Source organism: Rhinichthys klamathensis, unplaced genomic scaffold (genome assembly GCF_029890125.1).
Source record: "Rhinichthys klamathensis goyatoka isolate OS25496 unplaced genomic scaffold, OSU_Roscu_1.1 h1tg000196l_1, whole genome shotgun sequence".
In the NCBI taxonomy this organism is placed as follows: domain Eukaryota; kingdom Metazoa; phylum Chordata; class Actinopteri; order Cypriniformes; family Leuciscidae; genus Rhinichthys; species Rhinichthys klamathensis.
Window position 1 is genome coordinate 7377221 of NW_026606722.1, and position 17548 is coordinate 7394768.

The 17548-nt window shown below is 38.3% G+C and overlaps 1 protein-coding gene across 4 annotated transcripts in view; it reads left to right on the top strand.

Annotated features, from left to right (window-relative positions):
* Window positions 1-17548, top strand: part of usp24 (ubiquitin specific peptidase 24) — a 71635-nt gene that overhangs the window by 37642 nt on the left and 16445 nt on the right. For all 4 annotated transcript variants that reach the window (XM_056262795.1, XM_056262796.1, XM_056262797.1 and 1 more), the window contains 16 exons: window positions 5970-6143; window positions 6296-6381; window positions 7046-7154; window positions 8102-8260; window positions 9221-9318; window positions 9439-9534; window positions 12161-12389; window positions 12472-12634; window positions 13436-13591; window positions 13677-13747; window positions 13841-14001; window positions 14203-14264; window positions 15310-15501; window positions 15597-15711; window positions 15796-15940; window positions 16927-17046. In XM_056262795.1, the coding sequence (XP_056118770.1) occupies window positions 5970-6143; window positions 6296-6381; window positions 7046-7154; window positions 8102-8260; window positions 9221-9318; window positions 9439-9534; window positions 12161-12389; window positions 12472-12634; window positions 13436-13591; window positions 13677-13747; window positions 13841-14001; window positions 14203-14264; window positions 15310-15501; window positions 15597-15711; window positions 15796-15940; window positions 16927-17046 (2136 nt within the window). The remainder of the gene's footprint in view (window positions 1-5969; window positions 6144-6295; window positions 6382-7045; window positions 7155-8101; window positions 8261-9220; window positions 9319-9438; window positions 9535-12160; window positions 12390-12471; window positions 12635-13435; window positions 13592-13676; window positions 13748-13840; window positions 14002-14202; window positions 14265-15309; window positions 15502-15596; window positions 15712-15795; window positions 15941-16926; window positions 17047-17548) is intronic.

The following is a 17548-nucleotide window of genomic DNA, read 5'->3' on the forward strand; positions in this document are numbered from 1 at the left end:
AGCCCTAAACTTCAGAGTTCTCGTTTTTTTTATTCAAATATTTCATTATTTGACAACACTAAGGTTCGATTTGTTATCATTAGGGGTGGAACGGTACACAGAAGTCACGGTTCGGTTCATACCTCGGTTCAGACATCACGGTTCCGTACGATTTCGGTACAATGGAGGGAAAAGCAAAACAAAAATGCAGAAGGCATTGTATTTTTAAATAAGTTTTTTTAATAAAGGCATAGAACCAGTTTATTTGTAGTGCACTGACAATAGTTTTATATAATTAGTTTATTAATTAAATTAATAAAAAGACAAAAAGACCTTGCGATATGTTTGGTAATTGTACCTGAATTAATTTAAAATTATTTTGCTATATCTCAGATCAAAATATTTGTTTTTCCTTAATTTTAATTAACATTATTAATTGACAATGTAACATTATTCTCTTCTGAATTATAAATAATTGATTTCTGTATAAAATAATACTACCATTAAAAACACATTCGATTTTCTATTTTTAATCAATGTAGAATGTGTAAGATTAGTGCTCCGAGGACAAGAAATGAAAACCAATGCAATATGATGAATGTCCAAAAGATGGAACACACAGACTGTTTTGAAATGGAGTTGGATAAATATGTTTTGCTTTTAAAACAGTGTGTGTGTGTGTGTGTGTGTGTGTGTGTGTGTGTGTGTGTGTGTGTGTGTGTGTGTGTGTGTGTGTGTGTGTGTGTGTGTGTGTGTGTGTGTGTGTGTGTGTGAGAGATTTTGGTTGGGTGACAGTTGTAGATTACAGTTTGACAAGAGTTTACAGTGTGACAAAATCACAATGTTGTGTTTTATTGCGAGTGTACACAAATATAAGTAAACACTTTGCAGGTTTAATGATCTGTATGAACAAAATGACGGAGTATGTTTTTTATGTTTCCACTGTTCGATCGCGCCCGTCTCTCTCTCTCTCTCTCTCTCTCTCTCTCTCTCTCTCTCTCTCTCTCTCTCTCTCTCTCTCACACACACACACAGTTCGATCGTGCCCGCGGCCCTCTCTCTCTCTCTCTCTCTCTCTCTCTCTCTCTCTCTCTCTCTCTCTCTCTCTCTCTCTCTCTCTCTCTCTCTCTCTCTCTCTCTCTCTCTCTCTCTCTCTCTCTCTCTCTCTCTCTCTCTCTCTCTCTCTCTCTCTCTCTCTCTCTCTCTCTCTCTCTCTCTCTCTCTCTCTCTCTCTCTCACACACACACACTCCAGCATTGCAATCTTGACATCGCTGCCTGTTCATTATGCGGTCACGGTCACACCAAACGCGAATAGAGCGTCAAACTCGCGTCTAGTTCGACGCTAGTCCAAAGCGAATAGGACGCGCGTGTAAAGGTTTGAAGTGAAGGCCCGTTCAGAGCTAAGCCGATGGTACAGATGATGTGTCCCTAAAGAACCCGCGTATCTAACAGTAGTTCCGCATTACATTAATTAATTTGCACGCGAGTTTTATTTATTTTTATACCGTGTATTCTCCGTGTAAATTCGTGCACCGAACCGTGACGCCCGTACCGTTTCAGTGCCATACGAATACATGTACCGTTCCACCCCTAGTTATCATTAATTAACCACATTAGATAACATGAATGAAAATCAAAAGTTATTTAATGGCCCTGAGCTAACATGAACTAACAATGAACAGTTGTATTTTTCAGGGCTCCAGAATGTGACCTTTTTTTCTTGTCAGTTCAAATAAATTTTGTTAGAGGTCACACCGGTGCCACCACCACGTTTCCCCAACTGATAAGAGCTGCCATTTCTGTTGCGTTTGAGAAAAATCAAGCGGCAAACGAAACCATGCTTATATTTTGAGCTGCGCAGCGCGGACAGTTTATCAGCTCGGAGCAATAATAGACAGCACAGTGCGAGCGGGCCGATCTAGATCCAGTGAGAGAGTTTAAATTCTCCACAGTATTAATAACATTGCTGCAAGATCTAGTGAGAAGCATTCAAATTCGGCACAGAATTCTCTGCTATAAACCACAGATATTAGAACAAACAGCGCTGACGTGTAAACCAGGAGAAACATTATGCCATGAAAGTTATAGAAGGCTTTTCAGTCCACAAATCACCAACATTCACCAGGGATTTAATGTAGTAACGCTAACTGTAATCATGGTATTGTGGCAGAAATAGTCGAATGTTTTTACATCGTTCATTTCATGGTTCATACACCCTTTTGAGGGTGAAATTCAAGCACTTCAAAGCTCTAAATATTATCACATTTAAATGTTATATTTAATGTTATGACAAAAAATAAAGCAATATTTAGTTTTTCCCATATAAAAAATTTACGTTGCATTAACTTTTTTGCTCACCAGCCACTGTGGCTAGTGGTTTTACAAAGTTACTAACCACTCAGCATTTTCACTGGCCACAATTTTGACATGGATACCATGGGGAAAACTGCCATATAGATATCTCATAAGTTGACATGCAGGTATATTAGGCTGCTGTCACTTTAAGACCTGATGCACGGAGCCATTATACTGTTACACATGCATTAAAACATAACTGAGTGCGTTTACATGAATTCTCGCCATAAAGCAGTGGGAAGAAAACTCAAATTAGTTCGGAGGCAGCTGTATGTGTACGCACTTTGGGTGTCAGCACAAAATCTGCGGGAATGAGTAAAATGATGCGCAATTCCACTCAAATTCAAGCCCTTTAACGCCAACAATATTCATCCGGAGCAAATGAAAGGAGTGAGTGAGGGGAGGCGGGTTTGTGTGTCAACTCGCAGACGGAGAGATGAGAGAGCGAGAAAGCGCAGCTGGTATCATGTATCTATTCTGCGGAAAATGAGTATTGGAAGCTTTTTAGATATTTCAGTGTATTATAACATGTTTGCAGCTTTGAGCAATGTAGCCAATCACAGACATATGTGTTGATTTCTTGAACGCAATGGCCAATGAGATCCATTTAAGATAGAATCCACTAACCGCTCAAAACTGAGTTTTTGTTCAGTGCTGAATTCTGCATGCTGGCAAATCCTCTGATTATAACAAACGAAGTGTTGACATTATGAAAGATTTATTGTGCAGTCAGCTTCATTGATAATAACGGAGCTTTGTGAGATCGCAATGAACTGAGATGTCAGCTTTTTGGGAATTATTAAGGGAGCGCACTTTGCACTATTTTTGTCATGCCAAACCTAGGGGTGTGACGGTTATTATATAACCGTGAGACCGACGGTTATAGTTGAACACCGTCATTAGAACTCTATAACCGCCAAAACCGTGCTATTAAAATATTTTTTACAAACATTTTTTATCATAGAGAATGTTTAAATACTAATATCATCTTACGAGGGAAACGGAGGCTGCTACTGCTGGAGATGATTCGGGAGAGGTCTGTGCACCTTTACCGATCAGAGCGCGCGCTGACACGGAGTAAAGCCTTGTTTATACTCGAACGCATCCGCACGATCGCGAAGGTGCGCGCGGCAAAAATGACGCGTTCGGTGCGCAAGACCGGCAAGACCCCATTTGGCTCAATAGTATCCAGCTGCAGACCCGCAGCACCACCAGTTTCAGAACCCCAGCGCCAGAACCGGAAGTAGGGGCGGAGCTTACGTTCTAACACCAGCGCCAGGACCGGAAGTGAGGGGCGGAGCTTACGTTCTAAACCGAGTAACGCCACCTAACGTTTTGGAGCGTAATTTGCTTAGACACGAAACGGCATTATTACACACGAAACGTCATACTTTATACGTATTATAATGATACATTAAGGTATAGTACAATAAGCATTTTAAAACAATGATTTTGTGTAATATAATTGTATATAGTTATCCGTTTCATTGTATTATGAGAGTTACTTCCTGGTCATGATGGTAAAAAAAATAATGCAAATGGGCATTTTATATAAAATATACTTTATTTCACAAGAACATGTGCAGCATGCATTTTTCTTTATGTAAAATAATGTCCAAAATCTTTGAACATTCGGCATTGTTTTAAAGGAAACAATAAAAATGTACCGTAAAACTTCAAATAATAGCCGAGTCCCAAATAGCCGATTGTCTCTTTAGCCTACACGCCTGGTGTGGCTGCAGGTTTGGGTCAATAAAGGCCGGTCTCAAATAGAGGTCAGGTCTGTTTTTTAGTTTCAGGTTGTATTTAATCTTCTAAAACCCGTCAGATCGTCCGCTTTTTGGCGGCCGCCAAAGCAAATTTGTGTCCCGCCAAAGCCTATTTTGATCGGTGAGTGATGTAGAATAGAATGACTGCTGCGCATGACAGGGCGCTTAACGAGCAGAGAGAGAGAGAGCCCTGGCCGCGCGCGCGCGCACTCTGTCTTCAAACAACACGAGCGCTGTCTTGCTCTTTATTTGTCACATACCAGTTATAGTTCATACAACGAGCAGTGAAATGTAAGTCTGGTATTCCTATAGACTCACTGTGTAATATAAACATACCCTAAATATTATTTAAAAGATGCAACAATTTTAAATATTTTTAAATACTTGCAAAAATAACCTTGCTTGTGTCATTGTCAATAATTCCGCCCCTCCCTCACTTCCGGTTCTGGCACTGGGGTTCTGGCGCTGGGGTTCTGAAACTGGTGGTGCTGCGGGTCTGCAGCTGGATATATCTCATTTGGCTTGGCTGTGTGCACGGCTTTTTTTGTAACAGCGCGCGTGGCGCCGCGTTCGAGGGTGACCGACTTCAAGCCGAATCTGCCCGAGCATGAACGTCTCACCGCACCGGCACGCAGTTTGCGCGTCTAAATCGCAAAGTTCATTCCAAAGTTTTTTCGTTAAGGTTTTGTTTACTGTGTGTGATTTATTTAAAACAAAACACGTTCATTGCAACGTTTGTTTGTTTTGTTTGTTAAGGATTTGTTTACTGTGTGATACATTTAATGGAAAGCACATTCACTTCTAGTTGTCTTGCTGTTCATGTTAAATAAACGCCAGTAGCTAATCAGTGTCTGCTTAGTTGTTCTATAACAGACGAACAGTTATTCCCCCCCACGGTTATGTTACGAACCGTCACATTTGACTCACGTCATAACCGTCATCACCAATTCTGAAACCGGCACACCCCTAGCCAAACCATGCATGTAGTAGCCTATGCTTGCTTTTATGTTAAATTAACAGTGGTTTGTGAATGTTTATGCTTTAATAACAAATCATTTATCACCATCATTACAGGTGTTTTATTTACCTTACTTGTGAGCGTCACCAAGCCACCGGAGGCTACGGCATGCATGACCCTAGTTACCTGTGATTGGCCTGGCCGTGCGTCACTCAAAAAACAAAAGGCCAATCAGAAGAGAGGCTCATGAATATTAAGTAGACAGGCCAAAATCGACCTGTTCTTGGCAGAGCTCCTGAGAAAGGAGCTGTAAAAATATATTGAGATGGTTTTTGGTACTTATACCGCAAATATATATTCTTAAGGACATCAAAACCTCAAATAAAACTTCTGAAAGGTGTACAATATGGGACCTTTAAAATAAATATTTTTGACAACACTACATTGCAAAAAAGACTACAATTGAAAAATGTATATATTATATATAAATATATATATTATATATATATGTGTTACACGCCACTGCTGAAATCCACCTGCATTTGGTGGGTTGGTGGGTGTTGAGAGCTTCTGCTCTCAAATGTTAGTCTGGAGCCCTGATTTTTATTAATTAGCGTTAACAAATATAATAATTTCTGTAACAAATCTATTACTCATTGTTAGCTAATTCATTACCGTTAAATAATTATACCTTATTGTAATATTTTAAAATGTTTGCTATTTTTATTGAGTTCATTTTGAGCAAATAATAGATTGTGGAACACAAAATGAGAATAATTAAAAACAAAAATGCATGCAGCTCTTTCGCGTCTAATGAAAGTTTATAGCAAACAAGCACTTTATATAAACTCCGTTTGTGTGTAGTAAGTACTCGTACTAAGTCGTCTGGTTAAATGTGCATTCCAGCTGACGATGAATCGTGACCAGAAGCTGTTGAATCAGCTGGGTTTCTCTGATGAGCAGAGTCTGACGGTGAAGAGCTCAGGAACGGGCACTCCGTCAGGCAGTTCAGCGGACAGCTCTGCCTCGGCCAGCTCCAGCAGCAGCGGGGTCTTCAACTCGGCGTACGCTCTGGAGCAGGTACATACACACACTGATCTGACTTATCAAATACTTATTGGATCAAGTACACTTTAATGGTGCAAGTACTGGTACACACTTGTACTTTTATATTGTCTACCGACAATTTTAGGTGTCTTTGCTAAATAAAAGTATTAATGTCTTGATTGCAGGAGAAATCTCTTCCTGGTGTGGTCATGGCATTGGTGTGTAACGTCTTTGAGATGCTTTATCAGCTTGCTAACTTGGAGGAACCCAGGTAAACAACCTACGACAATTGATAGTTATCCCCACGGGTCCTTGAAATCCTTGAAAGTTTGTGAATCTGAATAAAAAATTCAAGGCCCTGGAAAGTTTTTGAAAATAAACATGCATAGATACAGGTCCTCGAAAGTGCTTGAATTTATTTTGTGCAAGAAGTTTTCTGGGAAAAAAATTCCATATTATTCACTCCGGTCCGCTAATGTGTTATTTCGCCAACACTTCAAGTGTCCCGCGTGAGGTACTTTGTTTTGTACGTTGCCATGACGTTCACGCGCGTGTACACGAAACTACTACAATGTTTGTAGTACTACAAGCCTCAATGTTTGTGGTTGGACACAATAAGTGTGTCCCCACATTAAGTCCTTGAATTTGAGGGTATTGGGCCTGGAAAGTCCTTGAAAGGAACCTTGAATTTAAAGTTAACCAAGGTGTGGGAACCATGTATTATTTATTTAAAGGGATATTTGACCCAAAAATGTTAAATCTGACATTATTTGCTCAGCCTCATGTTGTTCCAAACCGCTATGCTGTTTTTTCTTTATTCTTTTAATGATTGATTTTGCTTCACAGGGGAACCCTTTCGCTTCGCTGGCATATATTGTATTTTGGGATTTTTAGTTGACTTGTAATGACTGTGCGGCCATCTTGTTCCGATCCAGAATAACTTTGCGTGTGAGGAAGTTGTTGCTGCTTATCCCGACTGACCCAGAGGTGCAGGACGCCCTTGATAACTTTGTGCCAAAAGAGTCCAGCGTCTGGAGTCACCAGGTACCCGAATGCCTCTCCTTGACTTTGAATAAAATTGAATAAAATTTCCAGATTTGTTTTTCCATGTAATCAAAATAGTACTGAATTTGTTTCTGAATTTTCATGTTTCACATGTTCTTAAAAATCTATTGATCTAATGACTTATCCTTACATTTTTTATTAAACAATATTTGAAAAAAACTGTAGACAAATATATATACTACCATTCAAAAGTTTGGGGTCGGTATGATTTTTAAAAAATGTTTTTGAAAGAAGTCTCTTCTGCTCACCAAGGCTGCATTTATTTGGCCAAAAATACAGTAAAAACAGTAATATTGTGAAATATTTTTACAATTTAAAATAACTGTTTTCTTTTTTAATATCTTTTAAATGCAATTTATTCCAGTGATGGTAAAGCTGAATTTTCAGCATCACTACTCCAGTCTTCAGTGTCAAGAAACATTTTTTATGCTGCGTAATGCTTTTGTGTAAACCGTGTGTGAATAGAATAGAATAAAATAGAATAGAATAGAATAGAACGTTCAAAAGAACAGTATTTAATTAAAATAGAAATCTTTTGTAACATTATAAATGTTTTTACTGTCACTTTTGATCAGTTTAATGTGCCCTTATAATTATTTTCTTTAAAAAAAAATCATATTGACCTTACACTTTGGTAGTGTGTGCTCAATACATAACATGATTAAAATTATGGAAATTATTTAATAGTTTTGAGGAGTTAACTATTATTATGTATATGTAGAAATGTGTAATAGTAAAGAATGAGTTGGTGTAACTGGTAGTTTAGGGGAAATAGAGTCAGATGTGATCCCTGGCTGGATGACTCAGCATTTTTAATAGCCATAACAGTCATGTGACAGTGTTTTGTTTTTAGAAGGATGCTCACAGAAGACAGTGCTCTCTAGCAGACGGTAAATACCCTTTTCTCTCTCTCTCTGTCTCATCAGAAAACTCTGTTTACACTGGGGTCTGGTTCTCAGGCCTCGAAGTCTCCATCTCTGTCCAGTAAACAGCAGCACCAGCAGAGTGCAGCGTCTATCCTGGAGTCTCTGTTTCGTTCTTCTGCCCCGGGCATGTCTACATTCAGAGTGCTCTATAACCTGGAGGTTTGTCATGCATTTCTCATCTTGAAGTTATAATATTCCATTTTCATGTGCAGAGATATGTAAGTCAGTCATGGGCTAAAACAGTGTAAATAATGTCTCTGTGGCACTTTCAAAACATTGCTCTGTTTTTCTGTTTGTTTGAATAGTCTAACATGTCAACTTCTGGATCAATCAATGTCACGCGTTTAAGGGCATGATTACCTGTTTGACTGAACCATTCAGTCATTCCTCTCAGTTCTTACACGCATCATTGTGTTGATTGCATGTGTCAAGTGCAATCATTCAACCCTGTTACGAAAGTTATTATTCGAAGAAATAATCAAACAAAAATGTTTACGTTTCTCAACCATTAAAAAACATATTTTGTACATGTATATACTATTTTGTATGTATACACTGCTGTTCAAAAGTTTGTTTTTAAAAAGTTCCGCATGTAAGCATTACATTTATTAAAAGACATTTATAATCATATAAGACATTTCTATTTCAAATAAATGCTGCTCTATTTATCACAGAAATATTAAGCAGCACAACTGTTTTCAACATTGATAATAAGAAATGTTTCATCATATTAGATTGATTTCTGAAGGATCATGCGACACTGAAGACAAAATTCAGCTTTGTCATCACAGGAACGAAATTACATTATACAATATATTCAAATTGAACACAGATATTTTATATTTTAATAGTATTTCACAATCTTACAGTTTTACTGTATTTTTAAACATAAAATACAGCCTTGGTGAGCATAAGACACTTACCGACCCCAAACTTTTGAATGGTTGTGTATGTGTAAATATACCGTGTAAATATATATATATATATATGTATTACTAGGAAATACAAATTAAATAAAAAAAATTCAAACCATATAGAAAATTGGTTAAAAAAAATCACTACCACAAGGGGGGAAAAAACCACTCTCACTTCCTCACTCACCTCCATCTGTTCTCTTAGGTGTTGAGCTCCAAGCTGATGCCCACATCTGATGATGAAATGGCAAAGACCAGTGTCAAATCTTTCTGTGAGAACTTCCTCAAAGCGGGAGGTCTCAGGTAGTCATCTACTTTTTATTCACATTTCCTCTGCACGTTGATAATTATGCAGTCTTAATGTGTCTGTATATTTTAGTCATTAATTATCTCAGCGGTGCATTGTCTCTGTCTCTGTCTCAGTCTGGTGGTTAACGTCATGCAGAGAGACTCCATCCCGTCTGAGGTGGACTACGAGACCAGACAGGGAGTCTACTCCATCTGCCTGCAGCTGGCCAGGTACAGTCTCATTTATCAGTCTGGCTCTCTTCTCTTTTCTATTTCTCTATTTTGTTTGTACTTGTTCTCTCTCTCTTTGGAAACACCACTCCAGATGATAGGCCGCATAATAATATTGCTTTAGAAGCGCTTGTATTTTTTTCAGGTCATATTTGACGGATGTTTGAGAACATCTATAGACTTCCATTCTTTTATTTATTTATTTGGTAACACTTTACAATAAGGTTGATTTAGTTAACATTACTTAAAGCAGCACTATGTAGGAATTCCGTTTTTATCAAACAGCGACCCATAGAGTCGCTGTGGAGTACTTGTACTGTCGTGAATAGCACTCACACAGAGATGGCTCGCACTCACGGCCGGATCCCTGTTCAGTAGGATGGACGCTGTAACGAGTGGAAATAAGGTGTGGCCCCTTTAAGAGCTGCGCGCGCCCAACACCACATGTATACGGCGCCGGGTTATTTCTATTTGATGCTCATTTTATCTGAATTTTATCAGATCTGTTTTTTGCCGTAAAGCAATTCGTTACCTCGCGAGACCTGATATCACACGATACTTCCTAACACTGAGGCGGCCCGGCGGCCCAAAGTTGCAAGGGTGGTTTTGCGGCTCACAGGCACCAGGGGGGTGCGAGACGACCACCATTCAACACGAAATCAGTATTATAAACATTACAATGACTCCAAAGCTGTGCGGTTAAGATAAAAAAGTTACTTAGTTCACCTTTAATGTATTAACGGTAACGCTTCATTTTACAGTACAGTACTTACGTGTACTTACAGTGTACTTACCTAGAAAGTACTGGCTAATATAAGGTAAGTACATGGGTTAGGGGTAGGTTTAGGGTAGGTTCAGGGTAAGTACCTAGTTATTACCCAGTAGGGCTGTCAACGAATATTCTAAATTCGAATATATATTCGAATAGTTTTAAAAAACAGAAATTCGAAGGTGAAAATTTATATAAACACAAGCGCGGTAGCAGAGGCGCGGCTGTCTGCTTTGCGAGTGGCAAAATTCTGAAGCTTAAAATGTAAAACGCATTTTCCAGCTGCACAGCTAGCACAGGGAGTGTCTGGCTCACTCATTGGCTGTGCTGCGGCAACTGCATATCCAATGGCACGGGCGCCTCCAACTTGTGCGCCAATGAGCTAGCATTACATCAGACACGTCAGAGCCCGCCAAGGGGGCGTGGCCAGACGCCCTCGAAATAGCCATAGTAGCAGGCTAGCTAGCAGCAGTTTACCCATGAGTTTACCACAGCACAGCTCGCTCGGAGCGTTCAATGTCGGTTCTATATACTGTAAAACTTCAATTAATGTTAATAATATTTGTTTCAATCACCGAATGAAGCCTGCTATATTTAGGACAAGAGTCGCGACCTTACATTGCTTGCACAAAACTCTTGATCAGCACTCAACATTTGTTTATTGTTGTTCATTTAAACCGGTATGCGCAGAGAGCGTGAGGGCGAGAGAGAGAGAGAGAGAGAGAGAGAGAGAGAGAGAGAGAGAGAGAGAGAGAGAGAGAGAGAGAGAGAGAGAGAGAGAGAGAGAGAGAGAGAGAGAGAGAGAGAGAGAGAGAGAGAGAGAGAGAGAGAGAGAGAGAGAGAGAGAGAGAGAGAGAGAGAGTGCCTGCGAGTGCGAGCGAGAGTAAGGTCTGCGGTCTTGGCCATTAGTTGATTTACTTGGTTTTGTGTAAGTTAATACGTTGTCAAATATGTTTAAACTTAAATAAACTACCTATACATGTAGTTGTGTCTCTTTGTATTAATTTGTCCTGTTATTGACGTAATGTGCGTCAATGACAAAATGCGCAACCAGATATTCGAATAGTTCGAATATATGTGTTTTTTTTTAGAGGGAATATTCGAACGTCATTTTTGAGCAATTTTGACAGCCCTATTACCCAGTAATTGTAATTACTATAGTAAGTACATAGTATGTACATGGGAAACAGGACTATAAAAGGAAGCGTTACCGTATTAACTAACATCAACTAACAATGCACATACATTTGTTACAGTATTTATTAATATTTGTTAATGTTAGTTAATGAAAATACAGCTGTTCATTGTTTGTTCATGTTAGTTCACGGTGCATTAAATAATGTTAACAAATACAACCTTTGATTTTAATAACGTATTAGTAAATGTTGAAATTAATATTACCTAAGATTAGTAAATGCTGAAGAAGTATTGTTCATTCTTAGTTCATGTTAACAATAATTCAATATTTCTGTGGTTGATAGGAAAATATTAAAAATGATTCAGAATATAAAAACAGTTGTGATTTCAAATGCCTAAAATTGTAAGTATTCTCAGTTTCCTGTTGTATCTTGAGCCGCCCCCCTAATAGTCGACTAAACAACAGAAAAACAACTCGTTGACAAGCACTTGTTGTGAGGGGGTTAAGAGATACCTGAAACTCATTTCAACGAGTGCACAGACATTTTTAGCGCTTATGGATAGAAATAGCACAAACCCTTGACAAGTATGAAACTTTCTAGTGTGCATGTGTGTCAGTTACCTTTGTTCACGCACGCTATCAAATGGAGAGAACTTTAAAAGGCTAAACATTTGGCTTTAGCGTTTAAGAAAGAACTTGCTCTTTGTCTCCCCCTGTAGGTTTCTGCTGGTAGGGCAGGCTATGCCTAGTATCCTCGACGAGGAGTTGAGCAAGGACGGTCTGGACACGCTGTCATCTCGGCCGTTCCGTAACGCCGGGCGGCAGAGCGGGCGGCAGCTCTCCGTCTGTGGGACTCCGGAAAAATCCTCCTACAGGCAGGTGTCCATGTCTGACCGATCCTCCATCAGAGTAGAAGAAATCATCCCTGCCGCCCGTGTCGCGATACAGGTGCGTTACAGCACCCAGTGCTCTCCGTTTTCTAAATGTTTTTTTCTTCACCCTATATGACTTGTCTGGTTTGTTGTTTCAGACAATGGAGGTGGGGGACTTCACATCCACTGTGGCGTGTTTCATGAGACTCACTTGGGCGGCAGCCGCAGGCCGTTTGGACCTAGTTGGCAACAGCCAGCCAATCAGAGAGACGACCAACTCGCTTCTCCCGCTGGGTGTACGCAGCAGGGTTAGCAGTACAGGTGGGACTCTGATCGGTACTAGATTATCTGTTGGAAGTTATAATAATCAAGGTTTTTTTTGTATGTTTTTGGAAGAAGTTTCTTCTCCTGTGCTCACCAAGGCTACATTTTTTTTTTATCAAACATACAGTAAAACAGTAATATAATGAAATATTATTACAATTTAATATAACTGTTTTTTATTTTAATACATTTTAAAATATAATTTTTTTATCGGTGCTCAATTATTCTTATTATCAATGTTAAAAAATAGTTTTTGCTTGTTCTTTTTTTCAGGATTCTCTGATGTATAGAAAGTTCAAAAGAACAGCATTCATTTGAAATTTACTGTCACTTTTAATCAATGTCCTTACTGAATAAAAGTATTAATTTATTTAAAAAGAAAATTTTACTTACCCCAAACTTTTGAATATTAGTGTATCACGGTTTCCACAAAATATTAAGCAGCAGAATTATTATTATTTTTTAACATTGATTATAAGAAATGTTTCTTGAGCAGCAAATCATATTAGAATGATTTCTGAAGGATCATGTGACACTGAAGACTGGAATAATGATGCTGACAATTCAGCTTTGCATCACAGGAATAAATTAAATTTGAAAATATAATCAAATCTAAAACATTTCTTATTTGTAATCATATTTGATCAAATAAATGCAGCCTTGCTGAGCAGAAGAGACGTCTTTCAAAAACAATATTATTCCAAACTTTTGATCAGCTGTGCATACGTCTGTTTTTCAGTCTTTACATCTCTCATGTTCTTGCGTGTGTGTGTGTGTGTGTGTGTGTGTGTGTTACAGGAAGTAACTGCAGCTCTGGCAGTGAGGGAGAGATCACCACATTGCAAGCTGGGATATGCGTCAAACAGCTGTGTGTGTCCATCAAAGACACTATTATCGCACGAGAAGCGCTCTCTTTACTTGTCACATGCCTTCAGCTGCGCTCCCAACAGCTATGTAAGAAAAAACACACGCTCATATGCTAAAGAAAATTCAGCAAAAATTAAACCGCTTATGTAATCGCTTAATTTTTTTGTTCTAGCTTCATTTTACTCTTTGCTTTCTGTGAATGATTTCATCATTGATATTCTGCTGGGCTCGTCCAGTGGAGAGGTCAGTGCCTGCATTGTAGTCCTGACTAAATTAAACTTGTCTCATTAAGTATGACTCTTGAGTCCAGATGTCTAAGGTCTTTCTCTTTCACAGATCCGACGTGTGGCGTGCGATCAGCTGTACACTCTCAGTCAGTCAGACACCTCTGCGTACCCTGATCTCCAGAAGCCCAACCTCTTCCTGCTGAAGGTGGTTCTGACAGCCCAACTTCCTCTCTGGTCCCCTACCAGCATCATGAGGGGTGTTAACCAAAGGTCAGACACACCAAACATGCATGATTTCTTCAGTTTAACCATTTCTGACAAACGAGACCTAGACAAACTTGCTGAAATTAAGTAATCAAGCACGGATTGTTACTGTAACAGGCACACAAATAAAGAAGATGTTGTGTAAACTTCGTAAAAGCTGTGAAATGATGAGTATCTACTGAGCTAAAACGATGATCATGTTTTTAGGTTGCTTTCACAATGCACAGAGTATTTTGACCTGAGGTGCCAACTACTGGATGACCTGACGAGTGAGTTTCTTCCTTATTTTGAATAGAAATATATAATATAAATGGCAATGGACAAATGGACAAAGAAACTGATTTCATTTTCTAGTGTAGCGTTGTATGCATTTATCAGTCTCACTCTTCAACCCTGTTTCCCAAGTTATTGTTAGAAGTTGCAGACAAATATTTATTTTCTGTTTAATCTATGGGAAATGCTATTTTATCAACAGCTTATTTGACATTTGTCCCCAAACTAGCTAGTCACTACGGAACGATCGCTTGATTTAAGCTGAAATGTCATCCCTGTTACCCAGTCTGCCTTATGCAATTAATACAATTAATGTTTTTGAAAGTCTCTTATGTTCACCCAGGCTGCATTTATTTGATTATTTATTTGATTTATTTGATTAATATTAGTGATATTGTGAAATATTATTACAATACTATTAAAAAAAAGAAAAGTATTTTTTTCCTGTGATCAAAGCTGAATTTTCAGCATCATTACTCCAGTCTTCAGTGTCACATGATCCTTCAGAAATCATTCTAATAGGCTGATTTGCTATTTCATAATAATATTTTGTTATTATTATCATCAATGTCGAAAACAGTTGTGCTGCTTAATTTTTTTTTTTTTTGTCATGGAAACCATGATATATTTCTTTCAGGATTCTTTGATGAATAGAAAGTTCAATGAACAGCATTTATTCGGAATAGAAAGAATAGTCTTCACTGCCGATTTTGATCAATTTAATGCATCTCTCGCACACACATCATTTTTAAACTAAATTATAATTTGTTAACAAGGTTGCAAATTCTGCGAACTTCATATAAAATGAATTGAACATAAAAATGCTAATTAAATATATTTATTTTGGCCTCCTGAGATGATCTATATTTTCTGAATATGAAGCCATTTCCTCAACCCTATTTTGTTCCTTTTTACTGTATATGGAAAGTTCCAAATGTAACTTATAGGGGGTGTCCTTTACTTGAGTTCTGCTTAAGGAATTTAAGAATAATTGTTTGATTCCTTGGGAAAGTCTCAGCCGCGTGTGTTTCGTGTTCTCAGCATCAGAAATGGAGCAGCTTCAGATCGGCCCGGCGGCCATGCTGGAGGATGAAATCAGCTGGCTTGATAATTTCGAGCCCACTTGGACCAACGAGCTGGAGACCAGCGAGGCCGACAACATCCTGCTGGCCGGACACCTGCGCCTCATTAAAACCCTGCTGTCCCTCTGCGGCAGTGAGAAAGAGCTGTTTGGTCAGAGACTTTTCCGATAAATATGACAGCATGATGTGACCCACATGGAGATTCGGATGTGGATTAGAATGTTTTTTCTTGTTAATGTGCTGCAGGTCCTTCTCTGATCCAGCATCTGTTGGACGACTTCCTGTTCAGAGCGTCTCGAATCATCCTGAACAGTGACAGCTCATCTAGCACTATAGCATCTATCCACGACTTTCACCCAAAGTAAGATAAAAAGTATACATTCACACACATTGACATGTAAGTTGCTGCAATTGCCTTCAGCATTTGAGCGTGTGTGTTTCTCAGGTGCAGTACGGTCAGCAGTCGTCTGGCGGCGTACGAGGTGCTGGTCATGTTGGCTGACAGCTCTCTAACTAACCTGCAACTCATCACTAAAGAACTGCTGTCCATGCACCATCAGTCTGACCCGTCACTGACCAAAGAGTTCGACGTGAGTGCCCTCACTGTCCTTCTGTCTTTTGAGGAATTTTGCAACATAGACACTGTTATTGAACTGAACTGAATGTAATTGACATGAATGAATAAAAAAAATAAAAAAGTAATTGCGACTTTTTATCTCACAATTGACTTTCTTTATCGCAATTGCATGTTTAAATCTCACAATTCTGAGTTTATATCTAAAAAGTCCGATTTGCAAGAAATGAAGTCAGAATTATGAGAAATAAACTGAACACAGACTTTATAACTCCAAATTCTGAATTTATTTCTTGAAATTCTGACTTTATTTCTTGCAGTTCTGAGTTTATAACTTAAAATTGTGTTATAAACTCAGCATTGCGAGTTTATTTCTCACAATTCTGAGTTTATTTCTCACAATTCTGAGTTTATTTCTCACAATTCTGAGTTTATTTCTCACAATTCTGAGTTTCTTTCTCGCAATTCTGAGTTTATTTCCTGCCATTGTGAGTTTTTTTTATCACAATTCTGAGTTTATGTCACGCAATTCTGACTTTATTTCTCAAAATGTAGTTCTATAAATTTGCTTTGAGAGAAAAAAGGATGTGAGAACTCGTTATTATCTTTTTTTATTCCATGGCAGAAACAAGCTTCCATAACATTGAACTGACTCGAGCTGACTACACTATTGTCTTCTATAGAGCTCGCAGCTTATAGCTGAAGTAAAAAAAATTATAATGAACTTCACACAATTATTGAACTGAATTGACTTCAGCTGATTAATGACACTATATTCTTTAGAGCTGCTTTACAGCTTTTTTTCACAGCTTTTTGTCACATATTTTATGAAGTTTGCATCATGTTATTTTCCTCTTATTGTAAAGCCCTATATATATATAAAAAAGGTGACTTGACTTGACTTTTGGAGAAAATAGAAATGCATTTTAATTCCATGTTCTACTGTAAGAAGCCTTACAACAGATGTACTTGCATTAATTTGTGTCATGTGTGTGTTGTCAGTATCTTCCTCCCGTAGACAGTCGCTCTGTGTCAGGGTTTGTGGGGCTGAAGAACGGAGGTGCGACCTGCTATATGAATGCAGTGTTCCAGCAGCTCTACATGCAGCCTGGTTTGCCTGAGGTAAACTCCATTATTACCAGTGTACGGTTAGCACAGTCTCTCTCCATTAGGTGACGCCCTAACCTAAAAGTAGTAGGATTGAACTGGCAAAGTGTTTATAGCTGTCTGACTCCATATTTTTGTTATTAAACAAAGGATGATTTTTATGTGTGTAATTATTATTTATCTGTATTTTTTCGACAAATGCTTATTTTTTGGTATACTTCTATTTTTCTTTTTTTAGTATAATTCTTTGATATTAGTGCCCCAAGTTGTTCCATCTGCTTATAATGAGACAAAGTATTATTTTGAGTATGATGCAGTTTATAATAGTGTGTAAAACTTGTATTTGTTTGTCAAATTTTCAGCAACACTGCATAGTGCAGGGAATGCTTCAATATTTATCAGAATTCAGACTTGACAGATGAATTAAATCAGACCAGCTTTATCATGCAATTCTCTTTTAGTTTTCTTTCTTATTGTCCCACACATTTATAGTTTTAGTTTAGTTTTCATTCTTTAG